Raw genomic sequence first — 14,520 nt, 5'->3', positions numbered from 1 at the left:
TCAAGTCACAACAATCACTGTAGTACAGTTTTGCCTCAATGCCAAGATTAATAGAATAGGAATCAAAACGTGACTCGTGCACAACGGTCGATCTGTGTGGAAAACTGTTATACTGTTCGTTTTTGCCGAATTTTTTATTAAAATGAGCAATTAAAAAATAATTTACCTTTTCAGAAAAAATATTTTTCATTATAAAATACACTCAACTGTATATCAAATGAATTTGATCCCGTTTTTCAAATAAAAATAAATAAGATAATTTATTTACGCACAATCTCGTCTTACCTCTCAAAACCTTGGCCCAATGACAGCTCGTTGACACGCATTCAGTTTATGCCAGCGGGAGAAAACAACTTTTGCGTACGCGTAGAAAAAGCAGAGAAGTGAGGTGGCCTTTCTTCGCCTGCTCCAGAAAACGAAAGCGCGGCACACGGGACGCACAAGTTATTTTTCTTGTCTGGTGTAGCGGCGCGTACTAATTGTATCATTTGTTGGCCCATCTCCATCCATCCGGGGAACTGGGACCATCGTGCCCGGGAGCATCTGTTTGTTTATCTGCTACGTGTGCGGGTGTGTTTGTTTTTTGAATGTTCTTCCATCGGGTTCGGGTGCAAATAGTGTAGCCAAACCGCAATACGTGTCACTCGCGTGTGAGCCGTGATTAGTAGCGTAGTTGTCGCACAAAGTGTCCCCAAGCTTTAGCTTAGCAGCAGCAGCACACTCACACAAAAAAAACCCCACCATGGCTGAGGTAGTGGAGGAAGTGATCGCACAGATCCAGGAAAACCTGACCGCCACTGTGACGGAGGGCGAGGAAGGGGGCGCCACGAACGCAACCGGAAAAACACCCTCCACGCCGGAAGGGATGGCCCTGGCATATGGCACGCTGGTCGTGATGGCGCTGCTGCCCATCTTCTTCGGCTCGATGCGCTCGGTCAAGCACCACAAGGAACAGTCGACGGCATTCGCGAAGACGGGCGAAAAGCCGGACACGATGTCGTCCAAGGATGCGATGATGTTCCCGATCATGGCCTCCTGCGCGCTGTTTGGGCTGTACATGTTCTTCAAGATCTTCTCCAAGGACAACATCAACTACCTGCTGACTGGGTACTTTTTCTTCCTCGGCGTGATGGCCCTGTCCCATCTGCTGAGCCCCGTCATCAGCTCGCTGATTCCGGCCTCGATCCCGAAGATCCCGTACCACCTGTCGTTCGTGCAGGGACCGCCGGAGGGCGGCGACAAGAAGAGCAAGGAGAAGAAGTATCTCATCGACTACCGCTTCACGACGCACGACGTGGTGTGCTTCATCGTGGCGCTGGTCATTAGCGTGTGGTACCTGCTGCAGAAGCACTGGATCGCCAACAACCTGCTCGGTCTGTCCTTTGCCGTCAATGGGGTGGAGCTGCTGCACCTGAACAACATCGCGACCGGCTGCATCCTGCTGTGCGGGCTGTTCGTGTACGACATCTTCTGGGTGTTCGGCACGAACGTGATGGTGACGGTGGCGAAATCGTTCGAGGCCCCGATCAAGATCGTGTTCCCCCAGGACCTGATGACGAACGGGCTGGCCGCGTCGAACTTTGCCGTGCTCGGGCTGGGCGACATCGTCATCCCCGGCATCTTTATCGCGTTGCTGCTCCGCTTCGACAACAGCTTGAAGCGCAAGAGCAAGACCTACTTCTACGCCACCTTCATCGCGTACTTCATCGGTCTGCTGGCGACGATCTTCGTGATGCACGTGTTCAAGCACGCGCAGCCCGCGCTGCTGTACCTGGTGCCGGCCTGCCTCGGCACGCCGCTGCTGCTCGCGGTGCTCAAGGGCGATCTGAAGAAGCTGCTTGCGTAAGTTCATGAGCAAATACAAATCGTTAGCGGTCATTAAAACGACTATTTTCCCTCTCTATGTATTACAGCTACGAAGATCATCCCGAGGAGAAACCGGCGAAGGCTGCGAAAAACACCAACGAAAAGACGAAATCGAAAAACACTAGCGACAACAGCGAGGAAAAGGCTACCCCGCCCGCGAAAAAGGAAACGAAAAAGAAGGAAGCGAAAAAGGCCAAGTAAATCCGATCTCAATCCTGGCAGCATTGGGCGCAGCACCTTCCTCCCTTTTTCTCTCTCTTTCTCTTCTTCCTCGTCCGATGAACTGTGTGACCTTCTTTAGATGCTCAAAGTGTCCCCTGTTATAGTGCAAGTACGAAAGTTTAGGATTGTAACACTACCACCACCACCACCACCACCATCAGACCACTGTTTCCGATAAAAAAAAACGTTAATTTAAACGCTTTCGGTAATGATCGTTGGTCTGCTTCATAAGCCTATCGTGAAAAGGGTGTAAATTATTATATCGGTATTTAGTTTTTTTTGTGTTTTTGTGTCGCTACATCGTATCGATTTACTGCCCGGCTTCTCGATGCAAGTCGATTATCGAGAGCTACAGCGCTACATTCCAAGTGCAATAACAATAAATCGCCAACAGCACAAACTTACTAAGTTACTTATCGTAAAATCGCGTTAGTTTGCCACATTGTTTGTGTATCTTAACTCTACAGGAAAAAAAGAAGGACAAAATCTACCAACACTTTAAGGACACAAAGGTAGCCGGCTGCAATGGGAGGGTGGGAAGCGCGCGCAGATTGACTGATAAAAAGTAAAACTAAATATAATTTGACTGTAGTAGTGAACAGAAACCGTCGAATTCGAATAGAATCCGCTGCAACAACAGAGAGGGAGAGATAGTAATGGTTTGACTTCCAAACAAGTGAGAGTTTCGTGTTAGGAATAGAAACGGGGGGGGGGGGGGGGAAAGCTATAGGCAAATTTTGATACCGGCGGCTTAGCAGGAGAAGAAGAGCTTAAATCTGTGGGTGCAAGGTTTAGAGGGCAAGCATCCACTGGTGCAGCTTTGGGGATGTAAAATACACAAGTAAAATGGACAATTATGTTCTTTTGGACTGGGAAAACCAGTTTTACGGATTGAGCACAACCGAGAGATGCAGTTCCTTTTTGTGCGATTCCAATAAAGTATTTTAATCTCTCCAGGAAACGTTATGGAAATTTAACTGATTTTAATGGTGTTTTATTGAAAGAATTTAGTGATAAGTAGTGACTTGGCCCATTTTAGAGCCTTAAGCGTCCTCGTCGAAAGGAACATTTATTGAATATCTTGCTTACCTCGAGAAATGAGAAAATAAGATCACGTTTGTTAAGTTTTACATTGATCGGCTTTATTCCGAACGCATGACAAAAAATCCTTTCCCCAATAAATGAACGCAAGACGCTAGATTCTACGTTACATTACGCCTAGGCGGCGGACGCCTGCTTCAGCGAATCCGGCGTAATGTCGTCCAGATACTTCACCCCGTCCTTATCTATCACGGCCACCTTGAAGTTGGGCAGATTCAGGATCAACCGCTTATGGATCTCCGTCACGCCCTTGCGGAAAATTTCGTACGCCTCCTTCTGTGTGATCTTGTCGTGATGGTACCGGTCGAAGATGCTGTTCACGAACATGCCGCCGTACCCGTGGGCGCCATGCTTCACCGGCAGCGAGTTGGCCAGATAGTCGATGTAGTGCAGCTGCGGACCATCCACCTCATCATACCCGCCGACCAGCAGATTCACATGGTACGGCGTGCGGGAGCGCAGATAGTCGGCCAGATTGCGGCGGGTGAAGTGTGCCGCCGCTTTCGGGCCCAGCTCGTACCCGTTGCGCATTCGGTAGAGGAGAATGTTTTTGCTAATGTACTCGGTGAACTGCACACGGTCGCCGGCTTCGCCCATGGTAGCGAGCATCAGATTGTCCGACACCTTCAGGATCTTGTCCTCATCTGCAACAAGGGAAGGAATTACATTTTTTTTTTGCGCATAGGTTAAAGGCATGATGACGAGCGGATCTGTGTTGTGTCGGATCGTGTGTGTGGTGTTGTTGGTTTGTTATTCCCCTACTTACCATCCTTTAGCACCATGATGGAATGGGCGTGAGTGCAGTCCGCGGCCAGCATCACAAAGTCCGGGCCACGAATTCCCATCAAAGTTTCCATGGTGAGACGAAATGTGTACGATTATTGTTGCGGAAAGTAAGTTTACAACAAATTCGCGTTCCGAGGATGCCGAAGAAACCGACAGAATGACAAACAAGAAATGAATTGTCATTAAATTGACATTTTGATGAAGGTTCATTGATGCGCAAGGTAGCTAGAGAATCACTGTTGAAGGTGGTGTGTGACGATCCGTACCCGACGTGCAAAAATAATTATAGACATGTTGCGTACAAAGGCAATGCGACGCTGATACCAAATCGTTGAAATACGTCGTTCACATCTAAAATCACATCAGTCTGATGCGATCAGACATGCGATGAAGTGTTGATTACGCAATAAATATTATTTATACTTGTGGCGACCACTGTTCAGAGCTGAACCTTACCACTGTTCAAGACTGAACTCAACTATTGACACCTTGGACGAGGACGAAACGTAAATGTCAGTTTAATGTAGCAACATGCACACCAACACTTCCGTTTTCCGTAGCATAAACAGCGACCACAGCACGCGAGAGCTTGCTCTTCTCACCTCATCCTAGCTGGACGAGCGTATTGATCGTCACCACACCTCTTTTGTTCTTGTGGATGGAAACTAGCAGCATACGCCGACGTTTCTATCTGTGCCACAAGCATAATACGTCATCGATCGGACGCATGTATCCAGCCATTTACACCGAAGATCCGGAAACTAGTGAACCTCGCCGTCGATCCAAACCGTGTAACCAGTAACCTGTGCCATCGGTCCACCCGTACTACCGGCGATCTACGCCATCGATCCATTCCGCACACCATTATCTTCGGTAATGTTATTCTAGCCGATCAACATCATTTTGTAGAAAGCAGCTAAAGGCAAGTCTGCAGTTTCATAATATCGCGTGGTGATCGAGGCCCCGTTCCACAACGCGCTCTCAAGCATCGACGCCCGTCCCAGGTGCAAATGTAACCGGACCAGCCGATACAAAAATATCCGGTTCTGTGATGGAATTAGCCGTCGTTGCCGTACTGGGGGATAATGTTTTCCTTAGTATAAAATAATAAGTGATGATTGTAAAATTATTATCTTGGTACCACAAATAAAAAATGGTTCACTCACATCAAGTGGCCTGATGTTCAACACTATATTGCTGTCCTTTTCTTGCATTGATGTGTTGCCAAACTTCTACCAATCATTTACTTTCGGTCAGGTTCTAGTGATGCATAACTTCATCGTGAAATTTGGAGTTTTAGGTAACGACTTTATGAAGCGTAGACATTTAAATTATTTGAGGCGTTTTTTGTGAGTGAAATGCGTTTTTTTTCTGTTGGACATTAATTTGGCTCGTAAAGAAACTAGGCAATTCAATTCCGAACAATTTCCGATGAAGCAGAAATATCGCGCGAAACAAGTTTGAAAAAATTGAGCTACTTTTAGCTATGTTTGCAAATTTTGCTCATCGGGTATACACAACCGTGCACACCTTGCAATGACACTATTCATCTTGGCTAATGATGATTTCTGTCACAACCAAACCGCCAAAAACGTTGAAAACAAAAACCGGGTATTCAACGCATCTCATCTTTTCGGGGTTCAGCAATTCAACTCAAAATGGTGTAAAACATCCCACAATTATGCCACAAGTAAAGTGCAGCGTTAAACTAGAAAAGGAACACGCCGGGAGCGATGCATCCGCCTCGCAGCAGCAACCCAATCGGCGCAGGATAAGCGTCCGGCTCAAGCGACCGAACCCACTGTTCGAAATGTGGTTAGAAGAAATGATAGCCAAAGCGGAAGAAAAGAACACGATGGGTAAGATGGCGCTCCAGAAAGCCCTCACCTCCTTGCGGCGCTATCCGCTTCCGCTGGCAACGGGCCGGGACTGTATAGCGTTGATGGATTTCGGCAAAACGATCTGCGAAAATCTCGATCGCAGGCTAAAGGCGTACCTTGCTAGCGGTGGGCGGGTAGTGTTCGATCATACGCCAGCAATTGAGGCTCTCTTGAATGATGAGCAAGGAGAACATTACCGGGAACTTACGCGCACAGTGCGGCAGGAACGAGTGGAAGAGGTTATGGTGGTTGCCGAGGAAACAGAACCCATCGAGGAAGCCATGCCAAACGATTCCATTTTCGATCACGTACCCGGTGCTGCGGCAGGAGGTGACGAGTTCGTTCGCATAACGCACCCGAAAGCGATCCTGCTGGTAGACACGTGTGAAACGATCGGCAAATCGAAAAGTGGTCTAGATCGAACGCTACAGGAGCTGACGCAGTACGCCGTGGAGCACGAGGTACGGCGCTTGAGTGTGGGCGATTTCGCGTGGATTGTGCGGAACGATTCGGGCAGGGAGTTTCTGCTGCCCTACGTAGTGGAACGCAAGCGCATGGACGATCTGGCCAGCAGCATCAAAGATGGCCGGTTTCACGAGCAAAAGTTTCGTCTGATGCAGTGTGGTCTGCCAAATGTAATTTACCTGATTGAGCATCTCGGGAACAACCGGCAGGTCGGTGTACCGGAGGGAACGCTTACCCAAGCGGCAATCAACACGTACGTGCAGGGGTTCACCGTAAAGTACACGGAAAACCATCACCACACTGTCCTGTACCTTTCCGTGATGACAAACTTTTTGAACAATTCGCTTCAGGTATGAAGTATACATCGTTTATTGCTATTGTGGAATACACAGAACACTTATTTTATCTTCCTTTTTATAGAATAAACTTTACCTCGACGTTACTAATCGGCCCGCGACGGAGCACGCTTCCGAATATCGCTTCTCCAGTCAAACCGTTCCACTGTTTTCGTTTGAATATTTCTACAAACAATCGTCCAAAACGCGCGACACCACCGTGCGGGACACGTTCATGAAGCAGCTGCTGCAAATTAAGTTGCTGACGATCGAGAAGATAAATGCCATCGTGGAGAAATACCCAACGCCGCAGAGTCTGTTCCGCGCGTACGAACGGTGCCCGAGCGAGACGGAGCGTCAGCGCCTACTGAACCTACCGTACGGGCCGACGAAGCGTACGATCGGCGACAAGCTGAGCAAAATCATCTACCAGCTGATGATGAGTGAACGGTATACTTCGTGAGCCACCGGAGGTCGCTTGGGACACCCAGCGTAGAGGTAAGGTGTGTTGCGTTGTTTCTTTTAAGTTAAAATATTAAATTTTCTATCCACGAAAGATACGAATAGACGGTGGTGTAGACGGCCGGCACCCCGGCCAACCCACAGTTCTGCCCGAACGAGGTAACGCCGATGATGGTGTAGGTGCAGTACACGTTCGCATCGTTGTACACCTGCAGCGGTCCGCCGGAATCGCCCTGGCACGTGTCCTTGGTGGAGTTGCGCGAACCGGCACACAGTTGCGTGGTAGCGTTCAGGCCGGTGCGTAGTTTGCGCGTCGGCTCGAACTGATCCTTACATTCCTCGAAGCGGAACATGTCGAGCGTTACCTTGAGGAGGGCGCTGCTTTGCTCCAGCCCGAACCCGATCGCACCCCAGCCGGTTGCGATGGCACGCTTTTGGGGGATTGCTGCCTGCAGCGGCAGGCAGATGGGGCGTGCGTAGGGTGAGAAGATCACCTTGCGGTTTAGCTTAATCAGTGCGATATCGTTGTAGTGGGACGTTTGCTTGTACTCGGGGTGTGGGATGCGTTCCGCGATGTCGTAATCCTCCGGGAAGGCTTCGTCGGTGGAGGAGGCGAGCGAAAGCTCTCCCAGCCGGACGATAGTGGCAGGTCCGCTGGTAGGGAAAAGGATAGAAATGGTTGATTTGAAAACGAAAATCTTATTTTTTGGTTTATTAAGACTATAAATTACAGTCGTCAACTCGTACGACTTAACAACATGCCCGTCATAGGTTCAATCCCCCATGATTTGAATAATGGGACATTGAGTCCCTTGTCAACTGAAGCCTTGGAACGACGAACGCCCTTAGTTCACAAGAGAAATACTACTTCTACGGCACGTTAAAAACGTACAAATAAACTCTGAAATTTGAAGTTCTAACCTACCGACTGCATATCCAAGACATTGATCCTTCGGGTTACTCTCTGTTCTAGTCGTTGGATCATGATCTGGCTGACCAGCACTTCACCAATGACGATTGAGGCAAACAATTTGATCCATGCCTCCATGCATAGCGGCCCAAAAGCCGTGCATAACCAAAAGGATGGGTGAACGTAATGATTATCGATGGATAACAGTTTGACCATTGAATGAATAGCCGAGTTGTTTACAATGAAGCTTCAATTTTTGGCTAAACACAAGTTTTAGTCCCAATAATGAATTTGGGAACATTAATATTCATATGGAAAATATTTAAAGCCGTTGTCTGCTGATTGAATGCGGCACCAAACACTACGCAAGGTCAAATCAATTTGCTTCCCCAACCGATAAACATTTCTTTTCCCATCAACTCCGAGGCGCTGTTTGTTCTACAAAACCGCATCTAATGCTGCATATCAATCAACCAATTTAATTGGCACCGATGAGACTGCAAACACATGTACCCACGATAGAAGCTTCGAAATCCATGCATTTTTTGTTTTCGTATTTGAGCTCCCCAAATCTTCATTCGTTGGCAATACTTACAAATTTGTGGATGTTAGGCAGTGGCCAGCAGTTAGAATGAAACGATCGGACACAAGTGAACCACCGCACAGATATCGAATCTCCGGCGCCTCACCGAACCCGATCAGTGCCATGTGGGGGAACTCGCGCGCTTTGGCCAGCTCACCGTCCACAATCAGTTCGACAGCGGTATGGCCACACTTGTCGATCGTTTGCAGCTTTGCCTCCGAAGCAGTCAGCGAGTTCACGTACTCCTTCGAAAACACAGCCTGCCCATACTCGGCACACTCTGTCGAGAGGAACATTGAACAAAGAATGTATGAAAAAGGCCTCTCCATAGGGGAAAAACACCTAATTTTGTATGAACTTTTACACGTACTTTCCGCAACCCGCTGGTGCTCGTTGCGTGGTGTGGTGGAGGGTGTGGTTGCTGCTGCAGGCGTAGTGCCCACCTGCGGACAGCAAACAATCTGCACCCGATCGATAAAGCCGCACTTGGTCGGGTTTCCCCGTCGATTGCGGATGTCATCGATTACGGGTGCACACTCGGACACGATGCGGCAGATGCCTGGCTCGTTCGTACGCTGCACTATGCACGGGTCACCCACTGTGAAGAAATGGTTGATGAATTGTTCGGCTTCGTTTTGGAAAGTAATTTTATTTACCTTCTAAATCACAGCGTACAGTTGCAATCACAAACAAAATCACACAAAGCGCTACCGATGACGCATACCGGAACGGCTGCCGCATATCGATGCGTGAGCCCATCTTCACCGCTCTAGTTCACCGGTGCGAATGCGGCGATCGCGATCGCGTTCTTCGATTGTGGGTACAGCGTTTGTTTGCACATTGTGTTGTGGTGTCGTTACTGTTCTCACGCACCCGAACATCGTCGAAACGACGGTCCCCACAGTACGATCTCATTCCCCAACTCTCGCAATCAGTTGCGAGTAAACGCTTGGGGCTGGGTGGATTCATCGCTCAGTCGATGCTTCCAATCAGCGGTGTTTGTTTAATGCCACTGCGCCGCCACGCGCTCTCGACGCGCTCCGATCGAACGGCGCCGCAAAGAACTGGTTTCCAACTTGCCATGCACATGCTGCTTATCCGGATGAGGAACGGGGGAGGGTCTTTGTTCTTTTAAGTGGTTCTTCTTTTGCTTGTGGTTTCGGTGCTTCCCTCAAAAAACTAGTTTGGAGTGATTTATGACATGATGGTTTTGGTGGGGCCCGAGCTACACAGAGCAATTTGCACAACAAATCGCTTCGTGGTGTATAGCAAATGATAAAATGTTAATGTTCTGCCGAAAAAAACAATGCTATATATGATGAAACAAATCAATTTCAATTATAATTCATGTACAACTAAATTCATAAAAAAAACTTAAGCAATACGGCCGAAATGTTCATCTCGAAGAAACATAAAATGATTGGCATATGAAAGAATCGTCAAAATGTTTATCTTTAAGAAACAATTCATCTAGAAGAGACCACATCTTAGAAAGATTTCACTGTAGTTCTTAACAATGAATATAACAATATAAGAACTTAATCTGATGAGAATGTGATCACAAATAGGAATAAAAGTTACTACAGTCATTATCCGATATACGCTATCGTACGGGAACGAGCACAACAGCGTATCTCGAGTTTTCGCGTATAGCGGATTCAAGAATATTAAAGAATTTCAAAAAGAGCATACAATATTTCAAAGAATTATGTACTTGCAAAAAACACATGGAGCTGTCAAATTTAGAGGAATCGCCTACTGCGAATTCGCGTATATCGAGTATTGCGTACTGCGGATAATTGCTGTAATTAATTATATTTTTTTGTTTCAGATGGTCATATTGCTGCGTTTTGCTGATGAGATAGTTAGTGACAACTGTGCCTCAAACGTTTTCCACTCCGGTATCCCGTTCTTGAGACTATAGCATAAACGGTTGGCAGTCAGTTAATGTGATAGGATCTAAATGTGATAGCCTTGAAAAAACCGGATAATGCCCGGACATTGAGTATGGACCTCGTAGTTCCGTCAATCTGTTAATCCAGACTTAATGCCTGCCGCATCTACACCGTTAGCCACCTCCTGCCATGCCCTGTCTCTCCTGGAGGACTTCTTCAAAGGATGTTACAAAATACATCATGCTGTTCCCTGTGTATAACATAGCCTTAGCTCTGCAATGGGATGGATTCCGAAGCACATCTGTAAGGGATATTACAGACTCTCTTCGACGACATGTCGAACTGTTAGACTGGTAACATGTATCATCACATATCCAAGCTTGAGTACACGAACTTTGAAACATCCTCTTAGAAGGATAGTGGCCCCTTGCCAATCTGGAGACATGTGGCTACCCCAATTAACTGGTGTGGATGAACGTCAGGTGTTCCGCGAAATGGAATCAACGATATCGGCCTTACGCTATGCACGGCGATCGACATGGATGTGAGGCTCCAGCTATGAATCAAGCAACCTGCAGAATTATTGTTCACCAGGCCATGTCACGATTACATGCTGGTACGATTTTGTGAGCAAACCATCGAGAGAGAGTCGCTCGTTGAGGACTTCTTCAAAGGATGTTACAAACTACATCATTCTGTTCCCTGTGTATAAAATTGTCTTAGCTCTGTAATGGGACGGATTCTGAAGCTCATCTGTAAGAGATGTTACAGATTCTCTTCGACGAAACGTCGAATTGCACGGCCTGGCAACATGTATCATCACATATCCAAGCTTGTGTACACGAACTTGCTACATCCTTCTAGAAGGATAGTGGCCCAATGCAAATCTAGAGACATGTGGTTACCCCAATCAACTGGGGTGCAAATGGGGGATGCAATCAACGATATACGCTATCCACGGCGATCAACATGGACGTGAGGTTGCAGCTAGGAATCGAGCATCCTGCAGAATTATTGCTGTCGCAAAAGTGCTCGAATTATTCGTTTATGAACTCTTGTTGGCTTCTGCCTGTAACATTAGCCCTAATCAGCACGAATTCGTTCCCAGAAGGTTAACAACGACAAATCTTGTGCAAATACAAACCTACAGTCATCATCCTACTGATGCGCATTTCCATGTAGATGCCATGTCTCATGACATATTACTCTCCAAACTAGGTCCCAGGACAACTCTTAAAATGAGCTCATGGAACATATGCACTCTTAGCGGAACCGGAACTTTAAAACAGTAGGATGAAGCCCAACTGCTTGACACGCTAAACATCGACATGGATTGTGAGCAACGGGCGAAATTATTAGTTTCAAGGGCTATAGATGATTGGTTATGTACCCTACGCGCATTTGAGGCAGATTTTTCAACATAAGCCGCACAATCTGGCACGTCCCTCCATAGGCAACTAGAAAAAAACGATCGACGCTGACGACAGTCAATTGTAAGTAGCTCATAATATAGTTGCCTTACCATACCATTCAATTTGATGCAGCAAATAAACTGGTCGATGAAGAAAAGGCAAGCGCTTGACTGAGTGGCGTTTGAAGCTTCGATAACGAGTTTCATCGCCTGTAAATCATAACGATTTCTCAGCATGATTCACATAGTTTTCAATCTGAGACCACTAACAGCTTGGAATGATGAATGTTTGGATCGTTGGAGTCATGCGAGAAAATTGTACAACGACTGCGGGCACTTGATGTTTGGCGATTCTGTTGGACAAACAGTCGCTACATAAAGGTTTGTCTTCTCGGCATGTTGTCATTTTCCTATTGCGTTGATTCACGGTTCGCTGACCAAAGTTGAAGAACATCATTTCTTTCCTTTATCTTTCATTATTGTATTGTACACCAATGCCTTTAACTTATGCCATTTTGTTTATTTTTTTTTCTTATTTGTTTTGTTTGACTTTGTCACATTGAATCCTTCCGTCGATGATAGAGCAGCACGAGTTATTTACAATACAGCGTAACCCCGCAACAAAGGCCGAAACATGATGGGTGTGAAGTGGTCCTCGGAACAAGAGCTATCTTTGTTGCCCAGTGAGCCGAACGAAACGAACAAACGGTGAGGAAAATCTGTGTATATCCTGCCTGCGGGAAAATCAAGCAACCGACTGTATGAAGAGCGTGGAGCGCGGCATCGGGCAAGAAACGGCGGGGCAAACGGTGGCCACGGGCGCGATGCTTTGCGCCAGCACTCCATAGGCTGGTGGGCGTTGGTGTCTACTTCTGGCTGCAATCAACAATCTTCTGCGCTTCGGCCTGTGCATTCCAAATAGGGAGAGCGAAAGTTATATGCATTTTGTACACGGTTTGTATCATGCAATCGTTCGCTTCGGTTCGCTAACCGGGTTCGCCCACCCATTCCCCAACCCTACCTGAATCATCCGGTAGATGACGAGCAGCGAATCAACCGGTGTTTTGCACGCGTCCTGCCCGAAGGTACTGCCGAGCGGATTAATTCCCATCGCACCTTGCGACCGCTTGCCCCAGGCCGGTGTGAAGGTCAGCTGAAACGGCATTTCTATTAGTAGCTGCAGCTGGGGTGGTGCTAGGGCCCGCGAACCTGCCGGCCCGCGGTAAACATCATCCAACCATCTGCGCTTACCTGAGCTTCGGTGATCAACATCAAAGAGGCACAAATCAGCAGCACGGTGAACAGCTTCACGGTATCCATATCGGCGCGGCACCGGCAAAGATCTCGGCGGTAGATTAATTAGAATTTTGTTATTTGCTTTTTAATGTTTGCCCGGGACGTTCGCTGGTTCCGGCGGTCGTTAGCGCTAGCTGTCGGCGGTTGAATGGGCGCGCTGCGCGACGATGTAGCGTTTCCGATTGAATGGTGCAGCGTGTCTGAATTCTGCCTGCTCCTGGTGTGTGGTTTTTTATACGTCAGCATGGTCTTAGCGTCCTAGCGGGGCGAGTCCTTTTGTGAGCGTGGTCGGTTGTACGGTTTCCTTGAAGCCGCTGCAATGCACTACTTCGCTGCACGATCCGAGATGATGGCAATGAGCCAAAAAGGGAGGATTCTAAAAAAGAGAGAGAAAAAAAATGCTTCCAGACGTTGTACGGAAGTAATTAAAGATCCGTTTTAGTTTGCACTTGCAGGATGGCATGACGTACGATGATGCTGACCGTGCTATGCTCCGTTAGCGGGAGCAGTGGTAAAGATGGGTAGGAAAATCGTTATGGCTCACGGCGTTTCGTATTGCCTGATGTGCGCCAATAATCATGCAGTTAAACATACACAATCGAGGAATACCTAGATCTAGTTAATGAATATGCTTTCATAATTCACACCGGTATGGATAGGTTAGCAATGTTTATATGAAGCTATGATTGCTGTTTTGTTTGCACTGAATAAATATAATGGAAAATTGTGATATCTATTGAAGTTATAACGGTATAGGTGTGCAATCCCATGCGCTATTTTGGTATGCTGCATGTATTATGCGATATAAAATAATTCATTTGAAAAGATATTTACTTAATTTTTCACGTAAATGTTATTAGTTGATTTGACTATAAAAAAAAATTTAAAAAAAAATGGGAAAACGATCTATTTTACTATTTATTACATTCGAAATATGTCCAACAGCCATAGTTCTTTGCGATTGTAAAACCGTTGTAGTGTTTTTCGGGTTTCGCTGTGTTGTATTATTTTAATTTTATTGTAATTTGTGACTTGAATAGCTAACTTATTCGTAAGCTCAGTTTGTTCAATTTGAAATCTGTTTATGAGTAACCTGTGTTGAGTTAATGAGAATGAATTCTCCTCTTTCCTGTATAAACAATAGCTGTTACTTATAAATTCTCTGTTGTGTGTTTGAATTTCAACTGCATTTTTTATGTGTTACTGTATTTGTGTACTCACAGCATTTTCAAATTGAAAAGCACCTTATCTTTGCTTGTATAACAGCTAGTATAACAGGGCGCCGAAAATGTTTGGTCCAACGGTACC

General features: G+C 46.6%; 5 protein-coding genes across 7 annotated transcripts; 2 read left to right on the top strand and 3 right to left on the bottom strand.

Moving 5' to 3' along the window:
• The first annotated feature begins 318 nt into the window (after positions 1-318).
• Positions 319-3,049, top strand: LOC120903120 (minor histocompatibility antigen H13). The gene is made up of 2 exons (XM_040312344.1): positions 319-1,842; positions 1,914-3,049. Exons 1-2 carry the CDS (start codon positions 743-745, stop codon positions 2,065-2,067), a joined length of 1,254 nt encoding a protein of 417 aa, XP_040168278.1. The 5' UTR covers positions 319-742; the 3' UTR covers positions 2,068-3,049.
• Positions 3,050-3,208: 159 nt separating this feature from the next.
• LOC120903123 (proteasome subunit beta type-2) lies at positions 3,209-4,153 on the bottom strand. Its single transcript, XM_040312354.1, has 2 exons — positions 3,956-4,153; positions 3,209-3,833 (listed from the first exon to the last, which is right to left on the bottom strand). The coding sequence occupies exons 1-2, from the start codon at positions 4,044-4,046 to the stop codon at positions 3,307-3,309; spliced, it is 618 nt and encodes a 205-aa protein (XP_040168288.1). The 5' UTR covers positions 4,047-4,153; the 3' UTR covers positions 3,209-3,306.
• A 1,412-nt stretch (positions 4,154-5,565) lies between these two features.
• LOC120903119 (crossover junction endonuclease MUS81) lies at positions 5,566-13,939 on the top strand. Of its 3 annotated transcripts, none has more exons than XR_005739537.1 (4): positions 5,566-6,670; positions 6,741-7,153; positions 10,442-11,998; positions 12,504-13,939. XR_005739537.1 is itself a non-coding variant. In XM_040312343.1 (3 exons), the coding sequence occupies exons 1-2, from the start codon at positions 5,657-5,659 to the stop codon at positions 7,116-7,118; spliced, it is 1,392 nt and encodes a 463-aa protein (XP_040168277.1). In that variant the 5' UTR covers positions 5,566-5,656; the 3' UTR covers positions 7,119-7,153; positions 12,504-13,939. The 3 variants fall into 3 exon arrangements, 1 of the variants encoding a protein (XP_040168277.1); XR_005739538.1 differs by having other exon boundaries at positions 6,741-7,158; XM_040312343.1 differs by lacking the exon at positions 10,442-11,998.
• Positions 6,666-9,444, bottom strand: LOC120903121 (venom protease-like). Its single transcript, XM_040312345.1, has 4 exons — positions 9,267-9,444; positions 8,981-9,208; positions 8,623-8,890; positions 6,666-7,771 (listed from the first exon to the last, which is right to left on the bottom strand). The coding sequence occupies exons 1-4, from the start codon at positions 9,367-9,369 to the stop codon at positions 7,183-7,185; spliced, it is 1,188 nt and encodes a 395-aa protein (XP_040168279.1). The 5' UTR covers positions 9,370-9,444; the 3' UTR covers positions 6,666-7,182.
• LOC120903124 (hypertrehalosaemic prohormone) lies at positions 12,416-13,430 on the bottom strand. The gene is made up of 3 exons (XM_040312355.1): positions 13,168-13,430; positions 12,938-13,069; positions 12,416-12,821 (listed from the first exon to the last, which is right to left on the bottom strand). The coding sequence occupies exons 1-3, from the start codon at positions 13,234-13,236 to the stop codon at positions 12,783-12,785; spliced, it is 240 nt and encodes a 79-aa protein (XP_040168289.1). The 5' UTR covers positions 13,237-13,430; the 3' UTR covers positions 12,416-12,782.
• Positions 13,940-14,520: the final 581 nt, after the last annotated feature.

This window comes from Anopheles arabiensis, chromosome 3 (genome assembly GCF_016920715.1).
Source record: "Anopheles arabiensis isolate DONGOLA chromosome 3, AaraD3, whole genome shotgun sequence".
NCBI classification, from domain to species: Eukaryota; Metazoa; Arthropoda; class Insecta; order Diptera; family Culicidae; genus Anopheles; species Anopheles arabiensis.
The sequence above is the reverse complement of the archived record's forward strand: the minus strand, read 5'-3'. Positions and strand labels throughout refer to the sequence as shown.

What these genes read in the sequence shown, in the direction of transcription:
- LOC120903124 (XM_040312355.1), bottom strand. Translation starts at nt 13,236, where the DNA reads ATGGATACCGTGAAGCTGTTCACCGTGCTGCTGATTTGTGCCTCTTTG. An exon ending in TGTTGATCACCGAAGCTCAG is followed by an intron (nt 13,070 to 13,167) that starts GTAAGCGCAGAT and finishes ATGCCGTTTCAG; the next exon opens with CTGACCTTCACACCGGCCTG. An exon ending in TCATCTACCGGATGATTCAG is followed by an intron (nt 12,822 to 12,937) that starts GTAGGGTTGGGG and finishes TGGAATGCACAG; the next exon opens with GCCGAAGCGCAGAAGATTGT.
- LOC120903121 (XM_040312345.1), bottom strand. Translation starts at nt 9,369, where the DNA reads ATGGGCTCACGCATCGATATGCGGCAGCCGTTCCGGTATGCGTCATCG. An exon ending in GCACCAGCGGGTTGCGGAAA is followed by an intron (nt 8,891 to 8,980) that starts GTACGTGTAAAA and finishes TCCTCTCGACAG; the next exon opens with AGTGTGCCGAGTATGGGCAG. An exon ending in TGCCTAACATCCACAAATTT is followed by an intron (nt 7,772 to 8,622) that starts GTAAGTATTGCC and finishes TTTCCCTACCAG; the next exon opens with CGGACCTGCCACTATCGTCC.
- LOC120903123 (XM_040312354.1), bottom strand. Translation starts at nt 4,046, where the DNA reads ATGGAAACTTTGATGGGAATTCGTGGCCCGGACTTTGTGATGCTGGCC. An exon ending in CATCATGGTGCTAAAGGATG is followed by an intron (nt 3,834 to 3,955) that starts GTAAGTAGGGGA and finishes CCCTTGTTGCAG; the next exon opens with ATGAGGACAAGATCCTGAAG.
- LOC120903120 (XM_040312344.1), top strand. Translation starts at nt 743, where the DNA reads ATGGCTGAGGTAGTGGAGGAAGTGATCGCACAGATCCAGGAAAACCTG. An exon ending in GATCTGAAGAAGCTGCTTGC is followed by an intron (nt 1,843 to 1,913) that starts GTAAGTTCATGA and finishes TATGTATTACAG; the next exon opens with CTACGAAGATCATCCCGAGG.
- LOC120903119 (XM_040312343.1), top strand. Translation starts at nt 5,657, where the DNA reads ATGCCACAAGTAAAGTGCAGCGTTAAACTAGAAAAGGAACACGCCGGG. An exon ending in TTTTGAACAATTCGCTTCAG is followed by an intron (nt 6,671 to 6,740) that starts GTATGAAGTATA and finishes TCCTTTTTATAG; the next exon opens with AATAAACTTTACCTCGACGT.